This window comes from Chiloscyllium punctatum, chromosome 22 (assembly GCF_047496795.1).
Source record: "Chiloscyllium punctatum isolate Juve2018m chromosome 22, sChiPun1.3, whole genome shotgun sequence".
Taxonomy (NCBI): Eukaryota; Metazoa; Chordata; class Chondrichthyes; order Orectolobiformes; family Hemiscylliidae; genus Chiloscyllium; species Chiloscyllium punctatum.
Genome location: NC_092760.1, coordinates 44980189 through 44992283, shown reverse-complemented (window position 1 = coordinate 44992283; position 12095 = coordinate 44980189). Strand labels below are relative to the sequence as shown.

Genomic DNA, 12095 nt, shown 5'->3' with positions numbered 1-12095 from the left:
CTTAGCAAAAAGGCAAATGAGAAAAATAGATTTGTCTCACAGGGAACCCAGTAGCAGAGAGAAACCCCATCTTCTAGCTATAACGGAGAGAGGGAAAAGATAGCTTCTACTTCTACAAAACCTCAGCACCTTCTGCCTTGTTGAGATGCCAACAGCAACCATTAAAGCTAACCCTAAAAGCTTTTTTAAAAAAACTTAGAAACCTTGGTCTGTGAGCTGGCCATGTCCAACCAAGCTGCCTCTATTGTTCCAACATTTTAAAAAAAACAAGACCTCACAAGCTGTTTACTTTCCAAGTAGTCAGCTCGGTGCCTGACTTAAAACCTCTCTTTAGAGCAAAACAGGCCAAAATATACCTCTTAAAGCCACAGCATCATCACACAAGGATGTTGTTGCTGGTGACTGTCAGATGACTAACATCTCCCCAAAGGTTCACACTCCACAGTTTGCCCAACAGTAAATCTACAAGTTGCCCTCTCCTCATTGTAATGTGTTACCTTACCAAGTCAAGTGGTCCAAATAGGAAGTGAAGCAGTTCCACTGCAGTTGGATTTTGAATGTGCCTTTTTAGTTTAGCCTAGAAACAACAACAATGTAGATTACTGAGTGCTCGTCAATCCAAAGAATTAGTAACCATCGGCAAACAATTTTCTAGACAAGACATGATTACAATATTATTAAGGCATATTAATAAGCTACAGTATAATATCAACAAACAATATTGTTGATATTTGTTGCTTTCTTGTCCTGATAGCAGCTAAGTGTTGTGGACCATTAGGAGTTGCACTCATGTGTTTCCAATTTATTTCCACAAAATTGATATGCAGACAGTGACATAAATTAAACAGTTTTGAGAGAGGAACAGAAGTAGACTATTCAGTACCTGGCACATGTTCTGCATTCAATGAGATCATGAAATCTAATTTCTGTACTTATGGCATTTCCTTTAGCATCTTTGGATTACAGAAATCCATTAATCTCAAGTCTTAAAGTAAAATGTATCTATAATCAGTTCTATATAGAAGATAGGTCCATCCTGTACTATTCCTTGTGCATAGGGGCACTGACAGATCGTTTTTAAATTCAGTGCTGTGACTAAATCTACCAGGTCAGAATACTCAAAAACTTAAAAAACAACTTGTCCTACAGATGTGATGAAGTAAGGTTCAATTAAGTCCAATCATAACACTCCCACATTTGGTACTTCTTGGGGAATGGAATCATATTCTTGGTTTGTATCTGCCCTCACCTAACCAAATGTTTGCTCAGGTGAGATACCTGGCTTCAAGCCCCAGCTACTCCAGTGCTGTATAATCACATCACTGAACAGGTTGATTCGAAAATATCTACACACAGGACAGTGGAAAATGAAGGTTGTGAAGGCATGACTTGTACATTAGGCTCAGTTTGTCAGAATGAGAGATTGAATACATGGTAAAGACACAAATACATGGTCAGGTTATGCCTCAGCATTATGCTATAGGGTAAGCAGACAAGTATTTTTAAACAATTCTAACAATAATAGAATTCAGAATTCTATTTGCTTTGTTGATTACTGAAGGGGATAGGCAACTCTACTTGAATGGCCATGCTCAAGTATGTTACTGGTATTTAGATTTACAGCCTAGACTCGAGTGTAAAAGTACTGTTGCAGATCAGATACCCTGTGTAGAAACTGCTCACTATTAATTTCCAATTAAGATCAAATCAGGCTGTTTTCTAAACTGGTGACTAATATGCAACAGCACTAATTGGATCCCACTAATTGTCAAGCCACGAACAGTCAGGTTACATTTTCAGAAAAGCATACTGTTGAGAAAGACTGACCAGCCTAATGTACAAGTCATGCCTTCACAACCTTTTTATCCCCCCACTGTCCTGTGTGTAGATATTTTCGAATCAACCTGTTCAGTGATGTGATTATACAGCTCTGGAGTAGTTGGGGCTTGAAGCCAGGTATGCGACCTCAAGGAAAATTAATTAAATATTGCCGCATATATTAAAAGAAAACTGATCCCCATGCCACCTAGTTGAGTTCTTACCAAAAGATTCAAGGTCAGCTTGATCTTTTGCAAACAGTCAGTGAATTCCGCTGGCAATGGTGGCTTTGCTCTCAGAGTAAGCATACCCTCTGTGTAATAGTGAAGGAGAGAAAAATGACATGCAAAAGTTCACTGATTTGGTACTACTCATAGTTACTTTATGTCATGTACATGGCAAGTGCATTACAATGATAACTCTGGTACATACATCACAAGAATTAAAACAGATCACTCATACAGGAAATGCTTTACAATTTTATCTTTTTGGTAACGGGTAGCTTTTTCCAATTGTATTTTCATTTTATAAAGTCCTAAGAACAGAACAAATGAGGACGGAAATGTGGAATGAAGAAACAAAAAGAGGAAATTTGGATTGATAAAGTGGCATAAGTAAGGAGCAAATAGGAGGAAAGAGGAGTGAGAATGAAAAAAACAGAAGAAAGTAGGAAAATATAAGGTGAGAGGCAAGAGAAGCAGTTTCATACCTGCTGGTGCCTTTTTCTTATTCTTCTTTGATTTTTTTCTTTGGTTCAGTTGACTGTATGCTTCTGCAGCCTTTTGAAGTTTGGCTACAAAGAACTCAATGTCATCCAGTGTGCAATTTAGAATTTGCTGTTGAAAAAAAAAGTTTAGCATGATGACTTTAGTGACATTGACAAGGACTAAATCATAGAGCAGGTAAATATGGACTGATCATTAAAAAGGAGGAAGATCACTGTAACAGGTTAAGAATGATCCTTAAGAACGCTGCAGTTATGATCGAGAGCATTTGTTTTGATGTGTGCGACAACTTTATTATGTGCACAACCCTTTTAAATTCTTTCCCACATCTGTGAACATGCTGTTATTTATAAAGGATAAAGTGAGGACTTCAGATACTGGAGAGTCAGAGTTGAAAAGTGTGGTGCCGGTATAGCACAGCAGGTCAGGCAGCATCCGAAGTGCAGGAGAGTCGACGTTTTGGACATACGACCTTCATCAGGAATGTGAAGGGGAAGGGGCTCGTGAGTTAAATAAGGGGATTGGAAATGGGGCTGGGCAGAAGGTAGGTGGGAAGGCGATAGGTAGATGCAGGTGGGAGGTGATTGTAATAGGTCAATGGGGACGGTGGAACAGGTAGGTCAGGTCAAGAGTGCAATGTTGAGTTGGAGGGTTGGATCTGGGAGGAGGTGGGGGTAGGGGAGATTTGGAAATGGGTGAAGTCAATGTTGAGGTCGTGTGGTTGAAGGGTCCCAAGGCAGAAGATGAGGCGTTCTTCCTCCAGTCATCAGGTGGCTTTGATTTGGCGGTGGAGGTGGCCCAGGATTTGCACATCCTCATGAGAGTGGGAGAGGGAGTTGACGTGGTCGGCCACAGGGCGGTGGGATTGATAAATTCTTGATCTCGCAAGGAATTAAGGGCTATGGGGAGAGTGTGGGTAAGTGGAGTTGAAATGCCCATCAGCCATGATTAAATGGTGGAGTGGACTCGATGGGCCGAATGGCCTTACTTCCACTCCTATGTCCTATGGTCTTATGTTTGGTTGATACATGTGGACCTGGAGATGTTCCCTGAAACGCTCCATGAGTTGGCAACCTGTCTCCCTGTTGTAGAGGAGACTACATTGAGAAAATGGATATGGTAAATTAGGTGGGTGGATGTGCAGGAAAATCTCTGATAAATTGATAAAGGATTTTTTGGGGCCTTGGATGGAGGTGAGGAGGGAGGTGAGGGTGCAGGTTTTACACCATGTGCAGCAGCAGAGGAAGATGCCGAGGGTGGATTGGTGGGGAGTGTGGACCAAACAAGGGAATCGCGGAATGCGGATGGGGTGGGGAGGGAAATATATTTTTGATGGTGGGATCTTATTGTAGGTGGCAGAAATAGTGGAGGATGACATGTTGTATCTGGAGATTAGCAGGGTAGAAGGTAAGGAGGGATGGGGTTGAGGGCAGAGTTGCGAGAAGTGGCAACTGGACGGCATCGTTGATCATGTGGAAGGTGAAATTGCAATCCTTGAAATAAGAGAACATCTGGGATATCCTGGAGCTGAATTATTCTGGGAGCAGTTGCAGCAGAAGGAGAGGAATTGGGAGTAAGGGATCGCGTTTTTACAGAGGTCAAGCGTGTTTCTATCTACATAGGAATTTTTGGTTGCTGCATGGTTGCGAGGGATAACTGCCCAAGAGACATTTATGCATCAAATGTCTAGGGGGGGTTGAACACAACACTGTTCTAGCTACAGAACAGTTACCATCTCTTACCTTTGATGGTGCTACTCTTTCCTTTACTTCATCAGTTTCCCTTTTCAGGCATACTATTTTCTCTAACCAGAACCAATGTTCTGCTGTCTTCATTTCCAATATTGCTTCCAACATGATCAGCTTCCATTTGTGCTAAAAGCTTCGTTAACAATTTTTAACTACACATAAAATCAAAGACCACCCAAGTTTTTTAACCTGTTCCCATTTGCTCATTGATAACTCATTTGAAGCTATGAAATGTAACCTTTTATAGTTCAGAATTCTTAATGTCCCATGGTAACTATCCTCTTTCCAAGTCAACAATTCTTCTCCATGATCTTTCCAACTTATCTACATCACTATGTGTACTTCTCCTTTGAATATTCTTCTTTTGTTCGTTCCTCCCTTAAGATACATTTTAGAGTCTCCAAATCCTCATCCCCAAAACTTCACAATTCTGTAGTTCCTTCATTTTTTTCTCTTATTTTTGTGATCCATTTGAGAATAATAGCCCCTTAAATGTTGTAAATTTCTATTTGGACCATCACGTCTGCTGACCAGTGGCTATGCAGCCTAGTCCCACCTTCCAGTTCTTAGCCCGTGGTGCATAGAATCATAGAGATGTGCAGCATGGAAATAGACCCTTCAGTCCAACCTGTCCATGCCAACCAGATATCCCAACCCAATCTAGTCCCACATGCCAGCACCCAGCCCATATCCCTCCAAACCCTTCCTATTCATATGCCCATCCAGATGCCTCTTAAATGTTGCAATTGTACCAGCCTCCACCACATCCTCTGGCAGCTCATTCCATACATGTACCACCCTCTGCATGAAAAAGTTGCCCCATAGGTCTCTTTTATATCTTTCCCCTCTCACCCTAAACCTATGCCCTCTAGTTCTGGACACCCCGACCCTAGGGAAAAGACTTTGTCTACTTATCCTATCCATGCCCCTCATAATTTTGTAAACCTCTATAAGGTCACCCCTCAGCCTCCAACGTTCCAGGGAAAACATTCCCAGCCTGTTCAGCCTCTCCCTGTAGCTCAGATCCTCCAACCCTGGCAACATTCTTGTAAATCTTTTCTGAACCCTTTCAAGTTTCACAACATCTTTCCGGTAGGAAAGAGACCAGAAATGCATACAATATTCCAACAGTGGCCTAACCAATGTCCTGTACAGCCGAAACATGACCTCCCAACTCCTGTACTCAATACTCTGACCAATAAAGGAAAGCATAACAAACGCCTTCTTCCCTATCCTATCTACCTGCGAATCCACTTTCAAGGAGCTATGAACCTGCACTCCAAGGTCTCTTTGTTCAGCAACACTCCCTACACTTACCATTAAGTGTGTAAGTCCTGCTAAGATTTGCTTTCCCAAAATGCAGCACCTCGCATTTATCGAAATTAAACTCCATCTGCCACTTCTCAGCCCATTGGCCCATCTGGTCCAGATCCTGTTGTAATCTGAGGTAACCCTCTTCGCTGTCCATTACACCTCCAATTTTGGTGTCATCTGCAAACATACTAACTGTATGCTCGCATCCAAATCATTTATGTAAATGACAAAAAGTAAAGGACCCAGCACCGATCCTTGTGGCACTCCACTGGTCACAGGCCTCCACCATGTCTGCTGACCAACCCTCCACCACCACCCTCTGTCTTCTACCTTTGAGCCAGTTCTGGATCCAATATTTTAAAAATGCTTACATTATCTGGGGTTCTGCTTTTATCAGCCAGTGAACATTAGATTCTCATTAATCTCTGCAGAAAACATTTTCCTCAAATTCCATCTAGATTTCCATTATCTTACTTTGAATCTATCCCCATTTTTTGTGGACATTTTGATCAAGGGAAATAGGGATTCCCAATCAACTCTATTGAGTCAAACATTGTTGTGTCACCATAGTCTTACCAGACTATAGGGGCTGCTCTCTCATTAGAGTAGCAACTGGTGATGATTTACCTGAGGGTCACCAAGGCTCAGGCAAAGGAAGGGAAAAGGTTGAGAAGGAGAGTCATTCATGATAATCTCAAACTGGTGATGGGAATTGAACCCACGCTGTTGGCATAACACCGCTCTGTAAACTGACAACCCAGCCAATTGAACTAAACAGATTCCCACCAGAGTCATTACCCCATGGAATAAAACCATTCAGGCCATCAAGTCCATGCTTTGAAAATGGAATTTGAGGAATCATGATTACTTGATTAAACTGGTCTGACTATTTCCAACTAATGATGATGCGTTCAGCTATCTATCTTGGCTTTTCGCAAAGGTGAATCATGGGAAAATGTATCTTTGGACTTTACGTATTACTAAAACTTTTCATAGGTTTCCTCCTTACTATGAAAGAAGTATAGTAGTCTAATTATTACACTGTACAACACAGTCCATAAAGACACAGTCCATAAAGATAATGAGTGATATAATTCTTCATGAATATTGGTGAAAATTGTTATATTTAGTCATTTTTGTAAGATCTCTGAATTACTGGTTGACCTTTTACTTTACTCAAATGGAAGTTTCAGCAATAGTTAAAATAACTAAACTACCAGACATCTTAGTGAGAATATGCATCAAGTATCAGAATACTAAATTTTGGAGACCAGATCTCTAGAACATGTTCCTCAGAGATTTTCAATGTTAGAAGTGTCTTTCTTTTCCATAGTGGTTTTCATAACTATCAGTTAACTACATTTGCAGATTAGTGGTTGTTGTAATGTAGGAAATGCAGAAGTCAATTTACACACAGCAAGCTTTATAAACAAGAATTGCTATGATGCCAGACAATCAGTTTTGTGATGCAGATTGAAAGAAAAACATTGTCTAGGATATTCAAGTATAATTCCCAAACTTATTCTTAAAAAAAAAAGCACTATGGGATCTTTTAGAATCCCTATAGTTTGGAAGCTGGCCATTTGGCCCATCAACTCCTAGACATCCATAAACACTATGGGCAATTTAACACGGCCAATCCAACTAACCTACACAACTTTGAACTGTTGGAGAAAACCGGAGCACCTGGAGGAAACCCACACAGACATGGGAAGACTATGCAAACTCCACACAGAGTGGATTCGAACCTAGGTCCCTGGTGCTGAGAGGCAGCAGTGCTAACCACTAAGCCTTATCGCTGGTTGGTGAAGGGTCACTGGACTCAAAATGTTGAACCATGTTTTTCTCTCCACAGATGCCACCAGACCCACTGAATTTCTCCAGCAATTTCAGCTTTTGTTTCAGATCTCCAGCATCCACAGTTCTTTGATTTATTTTAAGAGAATTAACTCCCTTATTGTTAATTATTTGCATTTCGGACATGATTCTAAAATTTGCAGATGAATTTGTTCATATATTTCTTTCCCATTATCTGGAGGATGTAATTTTCCTACATTCGAATCTCTTCATCCCAAAAGCAATTCATCAACTTCCTGAAAGGTCATAAACAGATAATAATTAGAGAATCTATTCTCATAAATCAGTTGAAGGTTTCGAAAATGGCATTACAAATAAACATTTTGCTCAGATGCAGGACTCATGTTTTCAGAATTAATACCAAAAATCACTCACCACATCTTTCTCAATCTTTTGCGACAAAACTTCAGGTGACTCCTCATGCTCCTGTGAACTGATGCTTCTCCGATCTTGTTCCACTGTGGGAAGACATTCAAGGGTTAACTATCACATTAAATACATTCTTCCTCCTCAAAAGGGGGAAAAAGAAAAAGAAACTCCTTACTTTTTTTTTCTAGATTGCAGCATGTGTTTGATACAGAAAACAGCTGAAAAAAAAAGCAAAGGCAAAGGCTCGCATCAAGCTGGTTGGGTGTAACACGCTGTTCAAGAGCTCCGTTCCCAATGTATTCATCTGAAGCACACTGAATGAATCTATTACCTGGGCCACTTGGTGCCATTACGGCAGCTGCTCGACTCTTAACGCCAGGAGGATGGGCAGGTGCAATACTTTGAGGGGGTGATGGGATTATTGTCTCCCGCTGCTTCTTCATTTTTTCTTGATTCACCCTGATGAGAGAAACATGGTTACCGAATAGAACTCTCTGCTAGGAGGTAAAGACTGTCCAACCTAAATAAAATAATCTCATCGATTGCTAATTTTATTATTAGAGGAGGTGACAGAAACAGGTGTGGAAATTTTAAATTTGAGTGAGGTACAAATAGCGCTTCTTTCTTTTAAAACAGATAAGATGTCCTGTTGGCACGGTGTAATAGTGTTGCAGTGTATCATGCCAAAAATACAAATTCATATTTGCTGTTTTGGTCCTGCTCAGGTTCCAATCCCAATTCATGTTGTCAGGTACTGAACAAAAGTCTGACACATTCCCACAGAGAGGGGAGGGATGATTGATGAATGAGTCACTGTTCTCCATCCCTATCTCATTTTAACCTACTACCCGACAGTCAGAGCAGTGGCAGAATGAACAGTGTTTCTTCATGGCACGGTGGCTCAATGGTTAGCACTGATGCCTCACAGCACCAGGGTCCCAGGTTCGATTCCAGTCTCCGGCGACTGTGTGGAGGTTGCACATTCTCCCCATGTCTGCGTGGGTTTCCTCCGGGTGCTCCGATTTCCTCCCACAGTCCAAAGATGTGCAGGTCAGGTGGATTGGCCATGCTAAATTGCCCGTAGTGTTAGGTGCATTAGTCAGAGGGAAATGGGTCTGGATGGGTTGCTCTTCGGAGGGTCAGTGTGGACTTGTTGGGCTGAATGGTCAGTTTCCATACTGTAGGGAACCTAATCTAAATGGATTCAAGAGATTATCTCTTAGGCAATGCAACAAATTATGAATTGAGGAATAATGTGCCCATAAAGGCAGTTATAATTCAAAGTGAAATACCACTAATATCTATTTAGAGCATTAGGTATGAACAATGAAAGTTATTTTGCCAGCATCTCTCACACTGTGCGAACAAGTCAACCACTGGATTTGAATATTGGACCAAGGGCTTTTGCCCACTCTTAAGATTCTTGTATTAAACTTATTTACTTCAGTGTCTGAGGTCGAATTTTCTGTCCTCCTTTGCAGTCAGAGATTGCACTCTCAACATCAGCATGAATCATCTCAGCCTGCAAAAGAAAAAACAAAATATGTGATCGATGTCTCATAATTTAATAATAGCTTTCATCTTCAAATATGTTCCAAAATTGAAGCATACTTGTGTAATATACTAGGCGTGCTCTGCATGGATGTATTAACAATAAGGAGGCAGAGATTACAGAACATGCCCTCAGATGGTGAAGGTTTATTAATTAGAGGTGAGGATTTTGGGGGAAACTGGATAAAAAAAAATACTCAACTTGTGCTAATAGACCCACACAGAGCTATTTTGTTTGTCTGTGAAATTATTTTTTTCTCTACAATGCAATGATTTCCTTTTGCACCTCATATCATTCCCAACGAAGCATATTGAAAGGTGCAGATAGACAAATGCAGCCTTTCACGTGTACACAGCCTTTGGAATGCTTACCCTTCAACACCTGCAACTACCAGTTTGCTGCAAGGCACAATGAGACCCAGAAGAAAATCATTGCACTGAGGAGAAAAATAATTTTGCAAATAAAAGAAATGAAATCATATACACCACTAAAACTATTGTAAAATGAAATGCCTTTAATGAGGCTAACATCTGGTGGAGAAAAAGTGAAAACCATGGTTTCATTACAGTTTATTCATATTGTTAAATATTTGGTTTGTTGAGATGCTACTGTACAATGCCAAAAGGATAAGATATGCTCAGTTGTACAAATATTGCATGCCATAGTTTACTCTGTTACATCTTTGGTACTCTTTGCCAACTAGGACAAAAATCAACCTCGAAACATTGGCAGCAATGGTTGATAAAGCAGCCAAGAATGTGATGGGATAGGGTTTCCATCTGCCATCCTAATACAAAGCTGACCTCACTGAAAAGGTGTGGGGTTAGTTAATTTGAATAATCATCGGTATGCAGATTGGGTTTATTCAACCTGTAACTCACTACATTTTGTCTAGGTTCACGGGTTTACGCTGACTGTATAAATTTGATTCTGCTTTACTTGTATGGGATTTGTGGATTTTTACCCATCTCTAGGGAATGGAGGCCTCTATATAGTGTTGTTAACAAGGCACATGGTGTGTTAGTTTTTATTGGTAGAGGGATTAAGTTTTAGAACCATAAGATCATGCTGCAGCTGTACAAAACTCTGCTGCGGTCGCACTTGGAATATTGCATATAGTTCTAGTCACTGCATTATGGGAAGGATGTGGAAGCTTTGGAAAGGGTTCAGAGGAGACTTACTAGGATGTCTCCTGGTATGGAGGAAAGGTCTCATGAGGAAAGGCTGAGGGACTTGAGGCAGTTTTTGTTAGAGAGAAGGTTAGAAGGTGACTTAATTGAGACATACATGATAATCAGATGGTTAGATTGGGTGGACAGCGAGAGCCTTTTACATTGGATGGTGATGGCTAGCACAAGAGGACATAGCTTTAAATTGAGTGGTGATAGGTATAGGACAGATGTGAGAGGTAGTTTCTTTACTCAGAGTAGGAGGGGTGTGGAATACAACAGTAGTAGACTCGCCAACTTTAAGGGCATGTAAATGGTCATTGGATAGGCATACGGGCGAGAATAGAATAGGGTAGGTTACTTGGGCTTCAGATTGGTTCCACAGGTCAGCGCAACATTGAGGGCTGAAGGGCCTGTACTGCACTGTAATGTTCTATAATTAGGGCCATTGGTAATTCAATACGTAGAGCTTTTTTTTTGCAATACACAATTCTTCCAGGAACTTCACAACCATTTTGAGGATTTCATCATACATTGTATAAAATGTTTTTGCAATCGTAGATATCATCATTTCACAATGTTTTTACTAAACAACTTTGCATCTAAATTGCATCACTTGGAAAGTCTCATATTACAAGCAAGTTTCATGAATAACATCATTGCGATTTGGCTAGTCAATACAAAATTACCACTTTCCACACTGACTTTCATTTGCAAAAATAAAGCACCCTTTTTGGTCGGCTCCTCTCTGCAAAGTTTACTCACCCCAACCTCATCACAATTGAAGAAATGCATATCGGGTTTGTGCTGATCAGAATCTTGACACATGAGCAGTAAAACTGATGAATATTTGGACTGGTTGAGTACAGTTTGGCAGTGATGCACTGTGTTTAGTGGAAAGTTCTCCAACTCATCCTATAGAGACAGGGTGTCATGGTGGGAAAGGGGTGGTAAAGAAAACAGAATACAAAACATTGAGTAAAGCATGCAAAGAAAAAAAAAAGCTTACCAGATATTTTGGACGGTCATTAATCTATCCAATATCACAATCAACCATGACTATAAATGGACTATAAAAGCTTTGGGGAAAAAAAAACATCTCCACTACAACAGATGGCCCTGGTTGTCCACAACAGGGTGCCATACTAACATCAGTTGTTTAAAGATGTTCCTATTAGCATTTCAGTATCTGCCTGCCAAGGCATTTGAAAATTCTTACTGAATTACATGTTACATGGTGTGTGTGCACTCAAAACTGGAGCACAGATGTCCTTACTTGGAAGTCAGCCCAAAATTAACCCAAAGCTTTTTTAGCTTTAAGAAATAAACTGGTGTCTTTTGAAGAGACTGATATTGGTTGAGGTATGAAGCAAGTAACACTTCAGCACCCTACTCAATCATTTTTTTCCCCATACAGTCCAGATAGTAAACATTAGCAGATGTTATCTTCATGGGAAGTATCCAAGCTAGTTCCAATAGAAAATGTAATTAACTTAGGGACAAAAGATGTGGACAAGAACTTTGAATCCATCTATGAATGTGC

At 40.5% G+C, this 12095-nt stretch overlaps 1 protein-coding gene across 4 annotated transcripts in view; it reads right to left on the bottom strand.

Annotated features, from left to right (window-relative positions):
* Nucleotides 1-12095, bottom strand: part of eps8l2 (EPS8 signaling adaptor L2) — a 164153-nt gene that overhangs the window by 31630 nt on the left and 120428 nt on the right. For all 4 annotated transcript variants that reach the window (XM_072592188.1, XM_072592191.1, XM_072592190.1 and 1 more), the window contains 7 exons: nt 11318-11467; nt 9274-9353; nt 8163-8290; nt 7838-7920; nt 2528-2654; nt 2043-2131; nt 503-577 (listed from right to left, as the gene is read on the bottom strand). In XM_072592188.1, the coding sequence (XP_072448289.1) occupies nt 503-577; nt 2043-2131; nt 2528-2654; nt 7838-7920; nt 8163-8290; nt 9274-9353; nt 11318-11467 (732 nt within the window). The remainder of the gene's footprint in view (nt 1-502; nt 578-2042; nt 2132-2527; nt 2655-7837; nt 7921-8162; nt 8291-9273; nt 9354-11317; nt 11468-12095) is intronic.